Consider the following 23,407-nt stretch of genomic DNA (forward strand, 5'->3'; position numbering starts at 1 on the left):
AAATGAAGCAAATGCACATGGCAGAGGAAAACCGCTAACACAACAGTGAAAAGAGAAGTCAAGATTTTCGCCATTCATGATAGAACTGATTCTGAAACAAAAAGGTTTTCTGGTGAGTGTCCACGTCTTGTGGAAACTACATTAGGTGTGCGCCTGTTATTGCTATTTGAAGTGGGAAAATTGCATACCGATGTCAGGGCAGACTGGAGGGCTAAATGCGCAGCCCTAGCTCAACGCACCGTTAGAAAAACTACATTTAAAAGTTTATTTTATTTTATTGAATTAAGAATTTCAAATGTCATGGTATATCCTTGTAAGTAGCTAACAATGTCACAAGGATAATTGTAATTTAATTTAGACAAAGCTTTTAAATTGTTTTTTCCAAAGATTAACTCACTCAAGTAATCGAATACTAACAGCTGTTTAGATATTGAATTAATCGATTAACCGTGCCCGTCCCTAGTGACGGTTCATCAATCTTTAGAACAGTTTAGCAGTTTCTAACACATTTACTTTGCATTTTTCCTCTTACATATCAACACATAGGCCTACAATTGATTTGCTTTCTTGAACTGTGACAGCTTATGTATTTTAGGCAGAGCATATAAGCAGAGGTACGATGCGACACAGCAGTGTTTATGAATACAGTAGAATAGCCGTTTAATATGATGCTGTGTTTCAGGATGGTATGGTACGATGCGACACAGCAGTGGGAACGCCAGACTACATTTCGCCAGAGGTACTAAAATCCCAAGGAGGAGATGGATATTATGGCCGGGAGTGTGACTGGTGGTCCGTGGGAGTCTTCCTGTATGAAATGCTCGTCGGTGAGTCGCTATACGAGACCTTTTCTCACACTGTTACGATGGGGAAACAAACTGATCATATGAACCTCCTATTGTATTTCTGGAGCAGAGTATTCCCATTAACTCGCAAACAGGACATAACAATTTCCCCTTGTTAGTACTTAACATCTTTCCCTTGTATAATTTTGCACTAAACACACCATGAATCCATACTATACAATGAGGAAGTTGCAAAGAATACTATCATGTGTTTCACATTGCCCACTGGCAGCAAATCACATGCTGACTAAAGAAAACATTTCACACACTGAACCTGGGTGGATGTGGTCTCTGGAATGACCCCGGACTTCCAGTGTTTTTGTGTTTATAGCCAAGTGTGTGCTTTTTCAGTATGTTTATTTGTGATGGTTTTGTCGCTACCTATTGTAGACATTCCAGTAACCTAAAGGAAGTGGATAGGATATTCAACCTGCAGATTCAAAGATTATGGTTAGGCATAGAGATCAACGTTGGGTGAAGTGTAGGTGTAAAGTTAAGGTTAGCAAACCACCATTGTGAACCATTGAAAATCTGTTGGCTGTGTATACACTAGCTAACCCCAATGCCTGTGGTTTTGTGTGCCTATAGGTGACACACCGTTCTACGCTGACTCGTTGGTGGGGACGTACAGTAAGATCATGAACCACAAGAACGCCCTGACCTTCCCTGACGACAGTGACATCTCCAAGGATGCCAAGAACCTCATCTGTGCCTTCCTGACTGACAGGTAAGATGATGGTGGTTCGGAGGGGCCCGAGTTAGAAAGGGATAGTGCGAGATCTTGGCAATTAAGCCCTTTATTTACTTGCTCAGTCAGCTGAACTCATTGAAGGAAGTTAACGGTAGTTTTGCAAGCAATTGCTAACTAGTTAGCGCTATGACTGGAAGTCTATGGGAACAGCTAGCATTGCGCTAACACTTCAAACTGCATACAGAGACAACAAAATTGTATCCATGAGTTCATCTGACTGGTAAATAGATAAAGGGCTTAATTGACAAAATCTCACACTATTCAGAGGGGTTGGGTTAAATGCGTAAGACACATTTCAGTTGAGTGCATTGTTGTACAGCTGACTAGGTATCCCCTTTCATTTCTTGTTTCACCAATGATTTTCCACATGGACAAGTAGCTAGAAAGGGAATAGTGTTATGATCTCATTGATTTGATTAGACTTAAGTCTTTGAGTAATCACTCAAACATCGAGCTGTGATCTTTTGAAGAGATATCAATCATGCCTAAATGCTTTCACTGGGTTGTGCTCAGAGACTGTTAGATGCAAAGCCATAGACTCTGAATAATAATGGATATTATCAGTGGATTGCAGAATCACTAAACTGTACGTTGTTCTATGTTCCTGTGTTTAATTCGTCATCAGGGAGGTAAGACTTGGTCGCAACGGGGTGGATGAGATCAAGAGACATCCTTTCTTCAAGAATGACCAGTGGACATGGGAGAACATTCGAGATAGTGAGTTCTGTTCAGGTTTCATGCTTCCTTTGTAACGCTCCTCCCCCTTAACTCTGTATTGCTCTGTTGACAAATGTTACAGATAGCCAGACATGCTATAATACATGTTTTCCAATTGACCTACTAAAGACAGTCACAGGAAATGTCAGAATAAGAACCATTCATTTCAGTCAATAAGCACTGAATTCCACGATTTCATTGTGTGAACCTGGATGGTTGCTTTGAGGGTGAGAACGGGGAGGAAAGCTTTCCTCGGTCATGTCCAGTAGGGATAAAAACATTTTGAAACTGGGAGGTACTACCTAAACTTGTCCAATAAGAAAGACTCATTTTGGTTTCTGTTGCAAAGCATTTTTGCTGCGGTGTACCCTACTGAACAGGAGCCTGGCGTTAGTATTCATGTGGTCTCCGGCTGCAGCGGAGAGATTAGAGGTGGGGGGCTAAATGTAAATCCAGTCAGTGGCTGTAGCAGCTCTCAGGGTCACTTTAGCTTTAGCAAAACGCAGACCATCCAAAAAGCTGTGTTTTAATAGATTTCACCTGCATTCTAATTAAACAAACGGACAATAAATACATATACATGGGTCTGCTCAGTGTTCTAGAATGCAGGAAAATATGGGTCAGTTCAAGAGGATGTGAAAATGTAGTTTTCTTTACCCTATCATGTCATTATAATCAATAATCTGAATGATATTATTGCCGTAATATACTTGTAGCCCAGAGTTCAGGTGGGCCTTCGTGCTTCAGTAAATAAAGGAAAGGAGGGGTGCTCAACAACAATGACAAAAATCATGAGAAGGGTTTACCAAGAAATACTTCCAAAAGGACAAATTTGGAAAAAAAAGGAGTTGGAGCGCTCCAAAAAAAGAAAAAAAAAGGTGGAGATTGATTTCTTATTGCTCACTTTACTTGTAGCCTACTCAAAAGTGTTGACGAAATAAGAACACTATAGGTGCGTTGGAAAAATGACACGCTCACGACACGCATCTGATTAGTTCATAATTACATTTACATTTACATTTTTGTCATTTAGCAGACGCTCTTATCCAGAGCGACTTACAAATTGGTGCATTCACCTTATGATAGCCAGTGGGACAACCACTTTACAATGTTTTTTTTTTTTTTTTTTTCTTTGGGGTGGGGTAAGGGGGGGTAGAAGGATTACTTTATCCTATCCCAAGTATTCCTTAAAGAGGTGGGGTTTCAAGTGTCTCCGGAAGGTGGTGAGTGACTCCGCTGTCCTGGCGTCGTGAGGGAGCTTGTTCCACCATTGGGGTGCCAGAGCAGCGAACAGTTTTGACTGGGCTGAGCGGGAACTGTGCTTCCGCAGAGGTAGGGGGGCCAGCAGGCCAGAGGTGGATGAACGCAATGCCCTCGTTTGGGTGTAGGGACTGATCAGAGCCTGAAGGTACGGAGGTGCCGTTCCTCTCACAGCTCCGTAGGCAAGCACCATGGTCTTGTAGCAGATGCGAGCTTCAACTGGAAGCCAGTGGAGTGTGCGGAGGAGCAGCGTGACGTGAGAGAACTTGGGAAGGTTGAACACCAGACGGGCTGCGGCATTCTGGATGAGTTGTAGGGGTTTAATGGCACAGGCAGGGAGCCCAGCCAACAGCGAGTTGCAGTAATCCAGACGGGAGATGACAAGTGCCTGGATTAGGATCTGTGCCGCTTCCTGTGTAAGGCAGGGTCGTACTCTGCGAATGTTGTAGAGCATGAACCTACAGGATCGGGTCACCGCTTTGATGTTAGCGGAGAACGACAGGGTGTTGTCCATGGTCACGCCAAGGTTCTTTGCACTCTGGGAGGAGGACACAACGGAGTTGTCAACCGTGATGGCGAGATCATGGAACGGGCAGTCCTTCCCGGGAGGAAGAGCAGCTCCGTCTTGCCGATGTCGTCAAAACATAATGAATAAGATTGTTTTAATTTCATTCTTTTACATTCTTCATTGTAACCACAATGTAACAAATAGGCTAATCAAACCCTGGTTCGAACTCTAGCAAACAAACTAGTGTGAAAACGGCAACATAGCAAACGTTGTCAATGTGCACACTTGCCCAATCTTACTTCCTCATCTCACTCTCTCGCATTGCTCTCTATTTTGTCCTTTTGGCAGCCTGGTCAAAAATGGTGCGTGCCTTATTAAAGTAAGAATTTCGGGACTCCGGTGCCCCCATTGAAATTGTCTCCCGCCACATACACCCTCCCCGCAGAGAGAGAGCGAGTGGTTGTAAGCGAGAGGTTGGGAGGATGGATGAGACGTTTCAGATCATTTCAGCGAGTCTTCTTAAATATAAAAAGTTGGAACTTGAAATTCAATGTCATGGTCAGTACCTGCGTTTTCAGCATGCAGCATAGATTTTGTTTCTGCATGGAAAATGCAGAATTCTGCGTTAACGCGACCCCTGTCTCTTTATGGGGTTTATTAAATCATCTGAAGTGCTGCAGTCAGCACTTTGGCTTGGCCACACGAGTCTGTTTATATAATATAAAGAGGAAGATAAAGACTGACATATTTGACAGTAGAAGATTGTGATAAGCAGAGATGAGATATGAGAGTGATGTAAAGTGTGCTTCTTGCACCAAAAGCCAGTTTTAGAAGTACAGTACACGCCTCAGTTTATGACTGACATTTCCTCTACAACATGATCTCAACTCAGTGTGGCTCTGCACCAAGTCGTAGAAAACTAGGAGAATACCTCTCCATCTGCAGTGAGTCATGTTTCTCTCTTCTCTCCACCTTCTGTCCATCTGCGTTTCCAGCGGCGGCTCCGGTGGTGCCTGAGCTGAGCAGCGACATCGACACCAGTAACTTTGACGACATCGAGGCGGACCGGGGAGATGAGGAGACCTTCCCCATACCAAAGGCCTTTGTGGGCAACCAGCTGCCCTTTGTGGGCTTCACCTACTATAGCAGTCATCAGTAAGTCTCACTCAGCATAGCCAGGCTTCTACTACTACAGCAATCATCAGGAAGGCTCTTAAGGCCCTTTTCCTGGAGAATTTCCATTGAAACTGATTTTTAGTCCAGGACTAGGCTTAATCCGTGTCGGCAAAATGGTGTCCAGAGTATGTGTTGGCTCTGTCCGCTTACCCAGGCTTCATCAACTACAGTCAACACTGTCAGTCTTCGCCTAGGCTTTTCCTGGTCAGCTCAGTTGGTCAGGAAAAACTCAAGGCCCTAACCACAGTCAAAATAGTCAGGCTGCACCTGCTGGAGCAATCATCAGTTTGTCTAATGTCAACTACAGTCAACACATTCTGGCTGCACCTACTAGAACAGGGGTGTTAAACATACGGCCAGTGGGCCGGTTCCGCGGGCCGGCGGGGAAAATTAGTCGGACACCCCTGTACTAGAGCCATTAGCCGTTTTTTATACTGTCACAGAAATCTAAGGCTAACTGTATAACTACATAGTTAATCTCACCCAGAGCTTGTTAGGCATGCACATGCGAATGTCTCATACTGCAGAGTAGGTAACCTGACCTAGACAAACAACCACAACATGTTTGACCCAGTGGGATGTGTGTTCACGGTGTGGTCAGATCATCATTGGCTCAGGTCAGGGAAGTGTGGTCCTATTGTTGTCTCTGACTAGATCTGATCATCCTGTTGTGGTCTATTCCCCAGGTTTTCCCGGAGCTCCAGCACCAAGAGTGTTGACAAACGCAGCAGCTCCACTAAGGAAGACAAGAGCCATGTGAGTACTCACTTGGATATTAAAACAAGACACTGTTTGTTGCATCTGGAGTTGCATTACTACTTTCTGCGAAGACAAATTGACTGCAAGCTTGTTATAGGGATGGGCACGGTTAATCGTTTAATTGAATATCCGAACGGATGTTAGTATTCGATTACTTGAGAGAGTTAATTTTCACACACAAAATGTGTAGGCCTATTTTAACAATGAAAAAGCTTTGTCTAAATTACAATTTAAATGATCCTTGTGACATTGTTACCTACAAGGATATACAATCACATGTAAAACTCTTCATTTAATAAAATGTGAATGTTATAATGGTGCATTGAGCTACTGCTGCTATTTCCCCCACTTCAAATAGCAATTACAGCCACACACCTAACCGTTTCCTCAGGACCTGACACAGATCAATGCAAAACACTCAGCAGAAAACCATTTTGTATCAGAATCAGTTCTATCATGGCGAAAGTATGACTTCTTTCTCACGGTTGCTGTTACTCCAAACTACCAGATTAAAGCAGTCTACTTCTGCCGTGTGCATTTGCGTCATAACACTAGTTTACGTTGACATTTTAGTCCTTCAGAAGACGCTCTTTTCCAGAGTATCTGTTAAATGTATTATACATTAAAACGTGCGTTGTTTATTGTTCAGCTGGAGAACCTGCAGAAGAGGATCTACCAGCTGGAAGAACAACTACACAGTGAGATGCAGCTAAAGGACGAGATGGAGCAGAAGTGCAGGTATACAACCTGTCACTCAGTTCCAATAAGTCCGATCTCAAGCTAAACAAATACACAATGCTGGTTTTGAGAACCAAAACATCCTGTCTGTCTTTTAAAGAACAATGCTCTTGATCTGAAGTAGTTCCCATTTTAGAAGATCAAGCAAAGCAAGTTAAAGTGCAAATCTGTGTCTTTCTTTAGGACCTCGAACACAAAGCTTGACAAGATCATGAAAGAGCTGGACGAGGAGGTGAGTGAATATCTAGGATTCTGCAACACATATGAAGGCAAATGGATAGTAACGATCTACTGTTGTCTACAAATGTGTAAAAAAACGAATAATATAGGGTCTAAATGCTCTGTACTTTGAGGACTTACTCCTCTCCTCCCTCCCCTCCCCTCCCAGGCCAACGTGAGGAAAGGTGTGGAGGCCAGCATTTCCCTGCTGGAGAAAGACAAGATGATGATCCAGCACCGAGCCACCGAGTACCAAAGAAAGGCCGACCAGGAGGCCGAGAAGAGACGTAACTTGGAGAACGAGGGTAAGGATTCTTACAAAATGTTCCCTCTCTCTCATTTACTCTTTCATTTAATCTCTCTTCAATCTCCCCCTGTTTTAGTCAACACCTCTGTTTTATAATATATGGGGGCGGCAGGTAGCTTAGTGGTTAAGAGCGTTGTGCCAGTAACCGAAAGGTCGCTGGTTCTAATCCCCGAGCCGACTAGGTGAAAAATCTGTCGACACTTAACCCTACTTGCTCCTGTAAGTCTCTCTGGATAAGAGCGTCTGCTAAATGACTAAAATATATATATATGTATATATATATATATATATATATATATATATATATATAATATATAATCGTGTCTATAACAAGTGTTTGTAACACTGATTAGGAACAAATATGATTGTAGGCGTGTACAGTATTACAGTACTTTACATGTTCATAAAGCATATAATGGATACAAGTGGTTTGGGCATTATATTGACAGGGTTAATGCTACAACAGTATAATCCATGATAAGATCACTCCCCAGGGCTGTAGCGGTTAGAGCCTAAAGGTCACTGGTTCGAATACCCGAGCCGGCAAGGTGAAAAATCTGTTAATGTGCTCTTGAGCAAGGCACTTAACCCTAATTTGCTCCAGGGGCGCCGTACTACTATGGCTGACCCTGTAAAACAACACATTTCACTGCACCTATTCGGTTATATTTTGGGGGGGCATCCCTCACCTCCCTGATGTTAGTGTGTGTCCCTGATGTCTGGTGTGCGTCCCAAATGGCACCTTGTTCCATATATAGTGGACTACTTTTGACCGGGGCCCATAGGGAATAGGGTGCCATTTAGGACGTAGCCTTGATCTGGCCCAAACAGATGTTTGTCCCAACTGGATTACTACTCACCCTGGCCAAGCAAGTCTAGAGCAGCTTGACCTGCTAGTCTGGTTGTCTGCTAGCCTCTGACCCTCTGACTAGCAGTCTTAACCCAGACACACACCACCTGAGACCCTCCCATTGCTGTAAACTAAGTGGATTCACCAGATCCGATACCAACATGTGCATAAATAGAGCACTTTAAATGCAACGCATGAGCAAATCCCATGCACAAAAAACTGTTTCTTGATACAGTAAGTTTAGTGTAGTGTCATGTTTTGAAAGGGAGACGTGTGTGTGTGTGTGTGTGTGATTGACTTATCTTACTCTCTCTTCTCAGTGTCCACTCTGAAGGAGCAGCTTGAGGCCATGAGGAAAATCTGCCAAAACTCTCAGGCCTCAAATGACAAAATCCTACAGTTGCAGAATCAGGTACAGTAACACACACACACTGCTCTCTCTGATTACCATCCACACAGCACAGGGGTCATTCTAGGTGTGAGGGGGTTGTTTGAGGTCTGTGTCAATGTAGTAGTCGGCTCATCCGATCAGAGGGTCAGAATGTGTGTCAAAGGTACAGACAGTGAAGGGAAGGGGATGTTAGTTTTGAGGGATGTGTGAGATGGGTGAAGGAGAGGGCAGGCCAGGTTTTAACCACAGATCAAGGATCAGATTACTCCACCCTAAATCTGAACCATAACAAGGATGAACGATATCTGACCCTGTGTCATCACCCTATGGCTTTGTTGCATTACATGTACAGTTGAAGTCGAAAGTTTACATACACTTAGGTTGGAGTCATTAAAACTTGTTTTTCAACCACTCCACAAATTTCTTATTAACAAACTATAGTTTTGGCAAGTCGGTTAGGACATCTACACTGCAAAAAATAAATAAAGGGAACACTTAAACAACACAATGTAACTCCAAGTCAATCACACTTCTGTGAAATCAAACTGTCCACTTAGGAAGCAACACTGATTGACACTGATTTCACATGCTGTTGTGCAAATGGAATAGACAACAGGTGGAAATTATAGGCAATTAGCAAGACACCACCAATAAAGGACTGGTTTTGCAGGTGGTGACCACAGACCACTTCTCAGTTCCTATGCTTCCTGGCTGATGTTTTGGTCACTTTTGAATGCTGGCGGTGCTTTCACTCTAGTGGTAGCATGAGACGGAGTCTACAACCCACACAAGTGGCTCAGGTAGTGCAGCTCATCCAGGATGGCACATCAATGCGAGCTGTGGCAAGAAGGTTTGCTGTGTCTGTCAGCGTAGTGTCCAGAGCATGGAGGCGCTACCAGGAGACAGGCCAGTACATCAGGAGACGTGGAGGAGGCCGTAGGAGGGCAACAACCCAGCAGCAGGACCGCTACCTCCGCCTTTGTGCAAGGAGGAGCAGGAGGAGCACTGCCAGATCCCTGCAAAATGACCTCCAGCAGGCCACAAATGTGCATGTGTCTGCTCAGACGGTCAGAAACAGACTCCATGAGGGTGGTATGAGGGCCCGACGTCCACAGGTGGGGGTTGTGCTTACAGCCCAACACCGTGCAGGACGTTTGGCATTTGCCAGAGAACACCAAGATTGGCAAATTCGCCACTGGCGCCCTGTGCTCTTCACAGATGAAAGCAGGTTCACACTGAGCACATGTGACAGACGTAACAGACTCTGGAGACGCCGTGGAGAACGTTCTGCTGCCTGCAACATCCTCCAGCATGACCGGTTTGGCGGTGGGTCAGTCATGGTGTTGGGTGGCATTTCTTTGGGGGGCCGCACAGCCCTCCATGTGCTCGCCAGAGGTAGCCTGACTGCCATTAGGTACCGAGATGAGATCCTCAGACCCCTTGTGAGACCATATGCTGGTGCGGTTGGCCCTGGGTTTCTCCTAATGCAAGACAATGCTAGACCTCATGTGGCTGGAGTGTGTCAGCAGTTCCTGCAAGAGGAAGGCATTGATGCTATGGACCGCCCGTTCCCCAGACCTGAATCCAATTGAACACATCTGGGACATCATGTCTCGCTCTATCCACCAACGCCACGTTGCACCACAGACTGTCCAGGAGTTGGCGGATGCTTTAGTCCAGGTCTGGGAGGAGATCCCTCAGGAGACCATCCGCCACCTCATCAGGAGCATGCCCAGGCGTTGTAGGGAGGTCATACAGGCACGTGGAGGCCACACACACTACTGAGCCTCATTTTGACTTGTTTTAAGGACATTACATCACTGTTGGATCAGCCTGTAGTGTGGTTTTCCACTTTTTAATTTTGAGGGTGACTCCAAATCCAGACCTCCATGGGTTGATAAATTTGATTTCCATTGATCATTTTTGTGTGATTTTGTTGTCAGCACATTCAACTATGTAAAGAAAAAAGTATTTAATAAGATTATTTCATTCATTCAGATCTAGGATGTTATTTTTGTGTTCCCTTTATTTTTTTGAGCAGTGTACTTTGTGCGTGACACAAGTAATTTTTCCAACAATTGTTTACAGACAGATTATTTCACTTATATTTCACTGTATCACAATTCCAGTGGGTCAGAAGTTTACATACACTAAGTTGACTGTGCCTTTAAACAGCTTGGAAAATTCCAGAAAATGGATTTCATGGCTTTAGAAGCTTCTGATAGGCTAATTGACATCATTTGAGTCAATTGTAGGTGTACCTGTGGATGTATTTCAAGGCCTACCTTCAAACACAGTGCCTATTTGCTTGACATCATGGGGAAATCAGCCAAGACCTCAGAAAACAAAGTCAAGGTATTGGAGTGGCCATCACAAAGCCCTGACCTCAATCCTATAGAAAATGTGTGGGCAGAACTGAAAAAGTGTGTGCGAGCAAGGAGGCCTACAAACCTGACTCAGTTACACCAGCTCTGTCAGGAGGAATGGGCCAAAATTCACCCAACTTATTGTTGGAAGCTTGTGGAAGGCTACCTGAAACGTTTGACCCAAGTTAAACAATTTAAATGCAATGCTACCAAATACTAATTGAGTGTTTTGTGAACTTCTGACCCACTGGGAATGTGATGAAAGAAATAAAAGCTAAAATAAGTCATTCTCTCTACTATTATTCTGACATTTCACATTCTTAAAATAAAGTGGTGATCCTAACTGACCTAAGACAGGGAATTTTTACTAGGTTTAAATGTCAGGAATTGTGAAACTGAGTTTAAATGTATTTGGCTAAGGTGTATGTAAACTTCCGACTTCAACTGTATTGATGCAAATTACATCAGCAAATTGAAGTCACATTTTATTTTCATAGAGCAAGTGAAGGACACTGAGGAATCAAGGCCTCATACTGGACTGGTATAGCCCTTTCAGAGAGTAAAAGTAGTATTTGCCTATTAGGTATTATTAGAAGCGTATGAATGGATATCATTCTATTCACAACATTGGTTAAGAACATATTGGTTAAGAAACCCAACTCAGAATCAAACATTCTGCAGCAGCTGAGCGGATCGTTTGTGTCAGGAAGTAATATTGACTCTGTGAGCTTTCCTAATGGCCGTTTCCTTGACTGACAGCTTGAGGAGGCCAATGACCTGCTGCGGGCAGAGTCGGACACGGCGGCGCGGCTGAGGAAGAGCCACATGGAGATGGCCAAGTCCATGAGCCAGCTGGAGGGGCTGAACCGCGAGCTGCAGGAGAAGAGCCGCTCGGCCGACGGGGGGAGGGCCCAGCTGGAGAAGGAGCTGCTGCAGCTGCAGAGCACCCTGGACTCTGAGAGGAGGAGCTACAGCCAGGGATCAGAGGAGATCCACGAGCTGCAAGGTACCATTTGGGTACATCCCAATTCTCCACACTTCTCCGTAAAGTGTGCACTCTTTAATCTTTATTCGGATCCCCATTAGCTGACAGCTACTCTTCCTAGGGTCTATGCATACAACAAAAAATACATAGCTAAGCACTCAGGTAAGCACGGTCTCTTACACCAATCATAGGCTTTTAAATCTATGTAGGGGAGTGCACAAGTGCACCAGACAAGGAAAAGGGTGGAGAATTGGAACACTCATTGTTCTATGAGTAAATGTGACTTGGACACGACTCCGTGTTTGAGTAAATACGAGGTGTCTGACTGCAACCCCGCATTCACTTTGGGCATGTGTTAGGACTAGACTGGATTAATGTGATTGCCTACACCATTTGAGTTTCCTTTACAGTAATACCTCAGTCACTCTTACTAACTTCAAGTGATCTGAAGTGAACTCACTATTTAAGAGACAGCTGGGGAATATTAGCTCCAGTTCTAACCATTCTCATTCAGCACATTAGACATACCCAGGCACTTCCCATGCCCACAGAGCTCCCATCAGGCTCCGATTAGTCTGTCAAACAGTCCTTTTTTAAACTGGAGAGAAGCACTTTGAGGATCTTTGTACAGTAGGAGAGGCTTGGGGATGAATATATCTGAGGGATTGTGTTGAAATATTGCTCTTAATTCAGACTGAATTTGAAGTGTACAGAAGTCCATATTGAATAGAAAAATAATACTTTATTGTCCAGTGTCCTTACAGTCCAGACTTTTGTAGATGTACAAATGTAGTTTTCCAAGTTTAAAAGCTATGCATTATGGTGTGTTGTCAAATCGGTTTAGCACATTGCACAAAACACTGTTTTGATGGTGACTCTCTGTTTCTCTCTGGATGTCTGTAGCACGGATGACGGGTCTTCAGGAGGACAATAAGAACTTGAAACTCAGCCTGTCCAAAGTGGAGACGGACCGCAAGCAGGCCCAGGAGAGGAGCAACAACCTGGAGAAGGTTTGTGCCCTCCAAGTCTCTCCACATGTCACATACAAACCCATACAATGCTTTCTAATGCTAACACAAACCCTGTCATGGATATCCAGTTACTTGTGAAGTCCGCCTACGGTCAGTTGTGGTCCAAATGGAAGTATCAAAAATAAAACAGCTGTGCTCTATATTAGCTATTTTCTTTTCAATCTTAACAAAGTAAATCAAACATTTAGACTGAACACATCTTAATTGGTGTGATAACCAACTGTATATCTAACTGGTATTTTAGTCCCCTTATTCCCAGTCTTAAGAGCCTCTCTCCCATAAAGATCAGCAGAATCAATGTTTTCCTGATCAAGATGGACGTTTATTTTATTTATTTTTCACATGCTGCTAGTATGCCAATGTCCATTCTAGGGATTCTATATGTAATTCTATGTTGTCTCCCAACAGGAGAAGAACAACCTGGAGATTGACCTGAACTACAAGCTGAAGACTCTGCAGCAGCATTTGGATCAGGAACACACAGAACACAGAGTGACACGGGCCCAGCTCACTGACAAATACGAGTCCATTGAAGAGGCCAAGTCAGCTGCCATGCATGGTATTTCTGAGCCTGTGATGGAGCAAACCCTACCCACCACTACCATCTGTCTCCTTTTTTAGTCTGTCTGTTCCTCTCGCTCTCTGTCTGTCTCTCTGTGTCAGTCTGTCTCTCTTTTTTAATTTTCCCCACCTGCACCACTCATACCCAGGGGGCACTGGATGGATAGGGGCGGAATTCAGGGAATGTACTCCGCTCCCCTCCATGTGGCATGTCGAGACTTTACCACCCTACGTATTAAAATCTGGACCCCATCCCACCTTCCAAAAACAACAGAAATGACTTTGAGACTAGCACTGTTTGAAGCAACATTTACTTGTTTTCCAGCAATTTGTGCAACAGCTGTTGCAGTCCTGACCTATTCAATGTAGTTCATTTCAAATGACTGAGCACAAATGTCCTATGTAATCTGTTGGTGAGATTCTTCCATAGAATAATGGATGGATAGTTGCAACTGAGTGACACATCTCCTTCCTTCCCTCTCTCCCTTCAGCGGTGCAGCAGAAGGTGTCGGAGGAGAGCGGGGCGAGGATGCGAGCGGAGAGCAGGGTGGTGGAGGTGGAGAAGCAGTGCTCCATGCTGGAGTTTGACCTCAAGCAGTCGGTGCAGAAGATGGAGCAGCTGATGAAGCAGAAGGAGAGGCTGGAGGACGAGGTGAACACCACCTGATGTTAACTTGTACTGTCTGGGGTGGATGCCCACAATCACATGCTTAAAACCTTCAACTTTGCATCTCTCATACAACCATCTCTATCAGACTTATCAGACGTAAATCATGAATTGTTACTAATGGTACATTTCACAGTAGTTAGGATTCAGGCCCCCTAAGTGAACGCTGGCGATTTTACCCAAGTCGAAATCTCCTGGTATAACCTCTGTGTAGTTAGGACATACTGTTTCTCTTGTGTCCTAACACCTGTGGTTCCCTCCCCCTTTCCTCTCAGGTGAAAGGTCTGCGGATGCAGCTGGAGCAGGAGTCCAGTAAGAGGGTGCTGGCCCAGAACGAGCTGAAGAGCCGCTCGCAGGAGGCTGACCGGCTGAAGGGCTCGGAGAAGCAGCTGAAGCAGGAGATCAACACGGCACTAGAGTGCAAACGCTCGCTCGAGTTCCAGCTCGCACAGCTCACCAAGTGAGAATACCCACCAAACTAGTCACATATTGTCACAGCCCACCACAGTTTGACTTGGAACTATGCACCACAAATAATGGAGTAGGTAGAGTTTACCACTAGTCACTTATACAAGGGTCATGTCTTTTCACTAATGGTTATTATGGTTGGGATGGGGGGTTGGGTGATCTGATCCTAGATCTGTGGGTGACTTCTAGCTCGATCCTCAACAGGCCCACATTGAGCATCGTCTCAATGCATGTTACCTCTCTTCCAAATGAGTGCAATACCTTCCAGCCACACTTATTGGTCTTCATTAGCTAAACTCTATTCTGAAAGTCTAATATTCTGTAATAGTCTTTAGTTTTAAATTTTTCCTTCCTGCAGCAAGCTAATACTGCTTTGGGAGTCAACATTAAATGGCCCTACAATTGGTTGTTATTCTAGTAAAAAGGCTCTTATTCCAGCTTAGGGGGTAACTGTGGCAAAGCTGCCCTCCGACAATGTTTACACCGCAGGATTAAGGATTAGCCTGCAGTCCAGCTCCTCCCACCAGACCAGACTGACTGGACTGTTAATCCGGCTGCGGTCTGTAGGTTTCCGCCTACGGAGCTCTGCAAGGAGTGGTGGTGGTGTTATTTCCCAGCTAATTACAGACCTGGAACATACTGGATAGTATAGTGTCATTAGGTTCATAATCTATACACTAACATTTTGTGGCTGAAAAGTTAGATTTTATCAGTCTGAATTTCCCTTTCAACACTGATTGGTTGTTTTGAAATGTTTCTGTAATAATATGCAATATGTTAATCATGTGACTTGTGTGTCTGTCTTCCAGGCAGTACAGGGGCAACGAGGGACAGATGAGGGAACTTCAGGACCAGCTTGAGGCCGAACAGTATTTCTCAGTGAGTAGGACCCACCTACCCCACTACCCCACTCTCCTATAACCCGGCTCAGTGGCTAACTTGATTGCCATATCTCCTGTCTCTACCCCCCAGACGCTTTATAAAACTCAGGTGAAGGAACTGAAAGAGGATATCGAGGAGAGGAACCGGCAGGTCCATGAATCTCATAAGAAGGTGCAGGAGCTGCACAGCGAAAGGTAACAAATCACAAAATGGAAACCATTATAAATCAGGCATTTGTCAATAGAGCAAGAATCTGTATTGTAATCATACGTTGTACTTAAAATATGGGGTGCATCTTTTCTCGACCACCCTACTTTCAAATCTCCACACGGAGTGATTAGGATTCCATTTTAAACCGTGTGTGTCCGTCCTCCCTCCCTTCCACCAGGGACTCCATGTTGGCCCAGCTGGATCTGACGGTGACCAAGGCGGAGTCGGAGCAGCTGGCCAGGGCGCTCCAAGAGGAGCAGTACTTTGAGCTGAGCCAGGAGAACAAGAAGGCCACGGCGAGACACAAGCAGGAGGGCATCGAGAAGGATGCCACCATCGCACGGGTCAGTACAGCGTGCCTCAATACACACTACTCTCCTGCATTGAAAATGAATGTAATGGAAAATTATTCAAAGTCAGGGAAAATGCATCTATCCAGGAATGGGGGCACAGAGAAAACAACAGCTTAGATTGTTTTTGTGCGTCTCAGGCAGCTGTAGAACGTCTACATTTAAACCTCTGAATGCATCTCTCCCCAGCTTGAGGATTCCAACAAAACCCTGACCAAAGATGTGGAGAACCTCAGCAAGGAGAAGGCCGAGCTGGACCACAAGCTTCGCACTCAGGAGGAAGGTAGCATCAAGACGGCATTTTCATAACTTGGTCTAATTATTATATTCTAGGTCTATGGGTAAGGTCTACATAGGCCCTTATATGTCCCTTATAGGTCAGTTAGATCCCTGTAAGACTGTCTGGTTTCCTCAGGCTGTACCCTTCTCTCCTGCAGAGTATGCCTCCCAGAAAGAGGAGATTGCAAACACAATCAAGACCAACTACGAGAAGGTTCTCAGCACAGAGCGCACGCTCAAGACTCAGGTAAAGACACTTCAACCTTCCATGACAATTTACATTACAGAACGCTACATCAATAGTTATGCGCTCCGTATTTACATCCAAACACCTCAACCAGTTGCCCCAATTTGTTAAACCTCAACCTTACCTCAACCGGTTGCCCTATTTGATCCCAACCCTCAACCTTGTCTTTCCAGGCGGTGAACAAGCTGGCAGAGATCATGAACAGGAAGGATATGAAGCTGGACACCAAGAAGAAGGGAAGCACCACCGACCTGAGGAAGAAGGAGAAGGAGAACCGCAAGCTGCAGCTGGAGCTCAAACAGGAGAAGGACAAGTTCAACCTCATGGCCATTAAGTACCAGAAGGAGCTCAGTGAGATGCAGGCGGTCAGTAACACATTATACATTGGCAGTCAATTTGACAGTAGGGTCACATTGGTCTCAAAATCATCTGACAATGATCATGTGAACCTTTTAATTAATAGTATGCTTTAAAATAGAACAAAAACAACCTTTCTTTTAGGTAAAACAGAATGTCCACAATAGGGCAGTTAGGAAGATTTAGTCAAATACATTCCTAATTTAGAACAGAGCTAAAGTCAATAGTGAAAGGCAGTACTACATTCCTCCTCGAAGGTGCAGTGCTTCTGATCTTCCCTAAATTAACTGCATATTCACTGTTTGCCTCTCCTCTTCTACAACAGCAACTGTCTGAGGAGTGCACGTACCGCAATGAGCTGCAGATGCAGCTGGACAGCAAGGAGAGTGACATCGAGCAGCTGAGGGAGAAGCTCAACGACCTGCAGCTGCGCATGGACAACTCCAGCCTGCAGATGGACGAGACGGACAGCAACATCGCCGGTAAGGTCATCGCGGGGTCAACTAACCGAGGGCAGCTGTGTCAAAGGACCGGCTAGGCCAAACATCATAAATCCTGCTCGTGACGAGCCACAGCACACATTATTTAGCTAATAGTGTTGAAGGTGTGATGATGCTAAGCTGGGACAAAAATCTACAGTACTACAGCTCTCCAGGAGCAGGATTTTGGATCACTGAGCTAGATGTTTGGTCCATCAGGCTTGCTTTAATGGTCCAACAATAACCCTGGCATGATTTAAATCTAATCAATCCTAGCCATTCCAAGTTATTAAACCATTCCATGACTGGTTGAGTTATGACAGTATTGTTCTGAAGCAGTGAAGTACCTACAGTGCATTCAGAATGTTTTCAGACCCCTTAGCCTTTTCCACATTTTGTTACGTTACAGCCTTGTTGTAGAATTGATTAAATTGTTTTTTCCCCCCTCATCAATCTACACACAATACCACATAATGGCAAAGCAAAAACAGATTTTTAGACATTTTAGCAAATGTATTACAAATAAAAAATGGAAATATTACATATACATACATATTCAGACCCTTTACTCAATACTTTGTTGAAGCACCTTTGGCAGCGATTACAGCCTCGAGTTGTCTAGGATATGACGCTACAAGCTTGACCAACCTGTATTTGGGTAGTTTCTCCCATTCTTCTTTGCAGATCCTCTCAAGTTCTGTCAGGTTGGATGGAGAGCGTCGCTGCACAGCTATTTTCAGGTCTCTCCAGAGATGTTAGATCGGGTTCAAGTCTGGGCTCTGGCTGGGCCACTCAAGGACATTCAGAGACATGTCCCGAAGCCACTCCTGCGTTCTCTTGGCTGTGTGCTTAGGGTCGTTGTCCTGTTGGTAGGTGAACCTTCGCCCGGTCTGAGGTCCTGAGCGCTCTGGAGCAGGTTTTCATCAAGGATCTCTCTGTACTTTACTCCGTTCATCTTTCCCTCGATCCTGACTAGTCTCCCTGTCCCTGCCGCTGAAAAACATCCCCACAGCATGATGCTGCCACCACCATGCTTCACAGTAGGGATGGTGCAAGGTTTCCTCCAGACGGACGCTTGGCATTCAGGCCAAAGAGTTCAATCTTGGTTTCATCAGACCAGTGAATCTTGTTTCTCATGGTCTGAGAGTCCTTTAGGTGCCTTTTGGCAAACTCCAAGTGGGCTGTCATGTGCCTTTTTACTGAGGAGTGGCTTCCGTCTGGTCACTCTACCATAAAGGCCTAATTGGTGGAGTGCTGCAGAGATGGTTGTCCTTCTGGAAGGTTCTCCCATCTCCACAGAGGCACTCCGGAGCTCTGTCAGAGTGACCATCGGGTTCTTGGTCACCTCCCTGACCAAGGCCCTTCTCCCCCGATTGCTCAGTTTGGCAGGGCGGCCAGCTCTTGGTGGTTTCAAACTTCTTCCATTTAAGAATGATGGAGGCCACTGTGCTCTTGGGGACCTTCAATGCTGCAGACATTTTTTGGTACCCTTCCCCATATCTGTGCCTCGACACAATCCTGTCTCGGAGCTCTACGGACAATTATTTCGACCTCATCGTTTGGTTTTTGCTCTGACATGCACTGTCAACTGTGGGACCTTTATATAGACAGGTGTGTGCCTTTCCAAATCATATTCAATCAATGTAATTTACCACAGGTGAACTCCAATCAAGATGTAGAAACATCTCAAGGATGATCATTGGAAACAGGAAGTACCTGAGCTCAATTTTGTCTCATAGCAAAGGGTCTGAATACTTATGTAAATAAGGTATTTCTGTTTTTAATTTTTTATAATGTGCAAAAAAGTATTTACCTGTTTTCGCTTTGTCATTATGGGGTATTGTGTGTAGATTGATAATACTTTTTTTTAGAATAAGGCTGTAACGTAACAAAATGTGGAAAAGGTCAAGGGGTCTGAATACTTTCCGAATGCACTGTATAGAAGAATGCTGATTCTCATCTTTCCTAACCCACCTGGTTCAAGTGTCAAACTTGAACAGTCCATTTGAAAATGACAGTTTTTCTTTGGAGACATGCCAACAATATTTGCTGTACGTTGAATGCCTGAATGTGCCTGTGGTTAAAGTCCTCTCTCATCTCTTATTCCCCCATGTCCAGTTGGTTCTCCTTGCTCTCCTCCCTATCTTTGTATCTTCTGTTCTTTTCCTTCTGTGAGTAACTCGGAGTTGGAGCCCCATTGTGCCTGGCCTAGGCTGTGCTACTGTGTGTCTTTTCGTCTCGCTTGTATTTTTTAGTTTTTTAGTTTTTGGGGTGAGAAAGGTATCCATCCCTCTTGTATGCTCTCACCAACACTTTTGAAAGGCCATTCTGAGTGACAGAAGGAGCAGTCGTAGCCCCTTTTTGGGTATTTTAAGCAAGTTGGCTTTTTTTAAGCAAGTTGTGCCAGGCTGGGGCCATTTTCATTTACTAACGGTGAATCATAATTCACATAAGCCATTTGTAATTAACCAATTACAATATAGAACTTAATTTAACATTTCAGTACAAATTCTAACTGTACCATATAAATTAGTATTCTGTAGGTAATCAGTTTCAATGTTGTCAGCTGTAAATGTATTTTGTGGCAGGTCAAGCTATCATAAAATCTGAGTGACTCCTAAAGTATAGTGACTACATCAGAGGTTAGATACTGTAACACTAGACAGCAACACTGTGTGGTTTAACCAATCACTCTGAGCACCTTTCAAAACGTGTCTGGAAACCATGAACCACACCCCCTTTTGATCTCCTGTCCCTTGTGCTTTAAACAAACACTCCGTTTTTAAGTTTTGTTTTGTTGGCATGTTCACCTCAGAACAGAAGCGATGCCTTTTCAGAACCAAGGAACTCTCACACACTGGTAGTGGAGCTTTTGATAAATGCACTGTTCTTTTGTAGCCTGTGTTGTTGTGCCAAAGCATGCTCTTTGTGTTGAGTCAGTAAAACGTTAACATAATGGAAAGATATTCCCAACGATATACAGGCTCTCAGTTCTCTGCTATGTGACGGTAGACTGAGGCATCAGAAGCCCCCATGTTGGATGGACAGAACCATAGAATTATAATCACTAATCAATTAGAATTCTATGGCTAGAACGGCCATGCTTGGTCAGCCATTGACTGAATAGAAAATTATTTTACAACACACCTATCTACTCCACGATGGAGTTGAAGCTACCCCATGATATCTAACTTGCTGGAAAAATAACGTGGATATGACATGCTTTAGTAAAGACATTTATACTGTTCTATATATCCCTTTTAATTCATGCTCCCTTATGCATGGGATCTAAAACTACTGAGCTTGAAGTAACAGCATGGGATATTTTAACTCCTGTCCGTCACATACTACTGTATACTACAGTTCTTTTGAAGTGTAACCTAGGCATAGAGACATGCTCAGTTAGTTGAACTTGAAATGACTTATTAGTTATAGTTATAGAAATAGTTATTATGGCCCGGCCTTGTCACATTACTTTTTTGTTCTTCCCCCAGCGGAGTTTGAATTGAATCACTGCATGGTGTTTTGGGGGACAGTGTTACCCACAGGTTTGGTTTTCATTTGTGTCCATCTTGCGTCTGTGTAGAATCCAGACTGGAAGGGTGGCTGTCCATTCCTAATAAACCGAATATCAAACGATACGGCTGGAAGAAGCAGGTATGTCACCTGGAAGATTTTCATCAATTTACTGACATTACTGATTCATATTCAATTGCACAATACAGGTTGTGCTGATGGTGCTGCCTAGTGCCTACTCCTTTGGGCCAACATGATTATTCCTAACATTATTTATTGATTCTGTTTTTCCTTAGTATGTGGTGGTGAGCAGCAAGAAGATTCTGTTCTACAACGATGAACAGGACAAAGAACAGTCCAACCCCTCCATGGTACTAGATATCGAGTAGGTACCCTTGTTTTGTAGATTTGGATTTCATTTTTTCATTACATTTTCTTTACACTTGCCATTTGTTTTAACGCTGACAAAATATCACCGTCTTAGATGAGTTTGTTTTATGTGAAAATGATTGCTTGGGTTGTAAGAGCTCATGTAACAGTGTGTGAGACGGTGTATTCTGATACCCAATAATCACGCATTGCTTGTTGTTGTGTGCAGCAAACTGTTCCACGTGCGTCCAGTCACCCAGGGTGATGTGTACCGAGCAGAGACAGAGGAGATCCCCAGGATATTCCAGGTAGGAAGGAACCTTCTGACCTGACCAATCAACCTTCTGACCCATTGTCTTACGTCAGAAAGCACGGTAGCCGTCTGTACTGGTGGTTCATGGCAACGCGGTCGCGTTAGAATGACCCCATCGGTCAGGTTAACCAGCTCAGTATTTTTAGTTCTACAGTCACCTTACTTGCCCATTCTCAAACAAACAAGTTCTCACAGTCTCATGTCAGAATTAGACGTTCATCCATGTTTCTCAAACGTCAAATTTCGAAGTGTTTGGTTACTTCTCTGTATCGTTCCAAGGTTAAGTTTAGGCATTAACGCTGAATTCTTGAGGTTAGGCATTAACTCAGAATGGTTAAGGTAAGGGTTAAGGTTTGGGATAGGCTAAAAACACAAATATGAAAAACAACTTTCTATCGCTGGATTCAAACATGCAACCTTTGGAACCATAGGCAGATGCTTACGCCCATCCACCATCCCTGTCCACAACATCCAAGCTAAACCAAAACCTACTTGAAGGTATCACTCACTGTTGCCCCCTAGTGGCCGGTTTCCACATAATCTCCTGACGTCCTCAGACATGGATGGACGTCGAATACTGATTTGTATCGGGTGACCTGCCTGCTCAAACAGATGATTACAATCCCATTTTAGATTTTGACACCTGTCTTGAGTGGACTCCAGTGTACATTCACAATTAGTTATTAAGTAGACTCATGTTTTCCCCACAGAGAGACTTTCAATTAGCTATTATACTTTTCATTTAGATTTTCTGTTTCAGTAGTATACAACACTAAAAGCACCGCTTCAAACTATCCCTTTTATAAAAACCCAGAAATGTTTTGAAGAGACTCTTACTCTCTCTTGTCTCCCCCTTTTAGATCCTGTATGCCAATGAGGGGGAGTGCAGGAAGGAAGCGGACATGGAGACTGTCTCGCAGGGGGACAAGACCAACTGTCTGCCCCACAAAGGTCATGAGTTCATCCCCACGCTTTACCACTTCCCCACAAACTGCGAGGCCTGCGCCAAGCCCCTGTGGAACGTCTTCAAGCCCCCATCTGCCCTGGAGTGCCGCCGCTGCCACGTCAAGTGCCACCAGGACCACCTCCACAAGAAGGAGGACGTCATTGCCCCCTGCAAAGGTACAGTCATAGAGGTTAGGTTAGACTGACAAAACCTAAATCAATGGTGAAAGGGTGAAAAAATATACTTAAAAAATGACGAGACAAACTGCTCGATGCTGGGTTTCGGCACCAAAATAAAGGAGAGAAAGAAAAGCAGGTTAAATGAAAGAACACACAATTCAATAATATAACTTGATTTGGCTTTCATTAAGGGGTGGGTTAAAGGGGAGATGAACCTCCTTAGGGACATCGAGACTTCCTGAGTTTGTGTTCTCAGTGTTCTGCCTGCTTTTGTTTCCTCTACTCTAACAGTGAACTACGACGTGACCTCTGCCCGGGACATGCTCCTGCTGGCCCTGACCCAAGACGAGCAGAAGAAATGGATCGGCCACCTGGGCAAGAAGATCCCCAAAACACCGCCCTCCTCCTTCCTGAGGGCGTCGCCCCGCACCCTGTCCACCCGCCCCGCAGCCAACCAGTCCTTCCGCAAGAATCCCAAAAGCATCACAGGCAAGCCAAGGTAACCTTACATACACTCTCTGGGCCTGAAATGGCACCCTATTCCTTATATACTGTAGTGCACTACTTTTGTCCAGAGCATCTTTTTCTCCATATAGTGCACTACTTTTGGTCAAAGGTAGTGCACTATATAGGTAATAGGGTGTCATTTTGGACAAAACCTCTGATGGTCCCACAGGGCAG

General features: G+C 44.4%; 1 protein-coding gene across 1 annotated transcript in view; it reads left to right on the top strand.

Annotated features, from left to right (window-relative positions):
• The window catches only part of LOC311146780 (rho-associated protein kinase 1-like), an 80,041-nt gene that overhangs the window by 54,264 nt on the left and 2,370 nt on the right, over positions 1 to 23,407 (top strand). The window contains exons 7-32 of the mRNA XM_084183360.1: positions 683 to 827; positions 1,434 to 1,572; positions 2,222 to 2,313; positions 5,077 to 5,236; positions 5,944 to 6,013; positions 6,666 to 6,754; positions 6,938 to 6,986; positions 7,143 to 7,278; positions 8,451 to 8,542; positions 11,647 to 11,893; positions 12,776 to 12,882; positions 13,312 to 13,462; positions 13,956 to 14,116; positions 14,407 to 14,591; positions 15,409 to 15,478; positions 15,572 to 15,675; positions 15,870 to 16,035; positions 16,231 to 16,324; positions 16,479 to 16,567; positions 16,741 to 16,932; positions 17,250 to 17,406; positions 20,990 to 21,060; positions 21,216 to 21,304; positions 21,518 to 21,596; positions 22,462 to 22,723; positions 23,018 to 23,225. Coding sequence (XP_084039486.1) covers positions 683 to 827; positions 1,434 to 1,572; positions 2,222 to 2,313; positions 5,077 to 5,236; positions 5,944 to 6,013; positions 6,666 to 6,754; positions 6,938 to 6,986; positions 7,143 to 7,278; positions 8,451 to 8,542; positions 11,647 to 11,893; positions 12,776 to 12,882; positions 13,312 to 13,462; positions 13,956 to 14,116; positions 14,407 to 14,591; positions 15,409 to 15,478; positions 15,572 to 15,675; positions 15,870 to 16,035; positions 16,231 to 16,324; positions 16,479 to 16,567; positions 16,741 to 16,932; positions 17,250 to 17,406; positions 20,990 to 21,060; positions 21,216 to 21,304; positions 21,518 to 21,596; positions 22,462 to 22,723; positions 23,018 to 23,225 — 3,404 coding nt within the window. The remainder of the gene's footprint in view (positions 1 to 682; positions 828 to 1,433; positions 1,573 to 2,221; positions 2,314 to 5,076; positions 5,237 to 5,943; positions 6,014 to 6,665; positions 6,755 to 6,937; positions 6,987 to 7,142; positions 7,279 to 8,450; positions 8,543 to 11,646; positions 11,894 to 12,775; positions 12,883 to 13,311; positions 13,463 to 13,955; positions 14,117 to 14,406; positions 14,592 to 15,408; positions 15,479 to 15,571; positions 15,676 to 15,869; positions 16,036 to 16,230; positions 16,325 to 16,478; positions 16,568 to 16,740; positions 16,933 to 17,249; positions 17,407 to 20,989; positions 21,061 to 21,215; positions 21,305 to 21,517; positions 21,597 to 22,461; positions 22,724 to 23,017; positions 23,226 to 23,407) is intronic.

The sequence above is a fragment of the Coregonus lavaretus genome (genome assembly GCF_964263955.1).
Source record: "Coregonus lavaretus genome assembly, chromosome: 19".
In the NCBI taxonomy this organism is placed as follows: Eukaryota; Metazoa; Chordata; class Actinopteri; order Salmoniformes; family Salmonidae; genus Coregonus; species Coregonus lavaretus.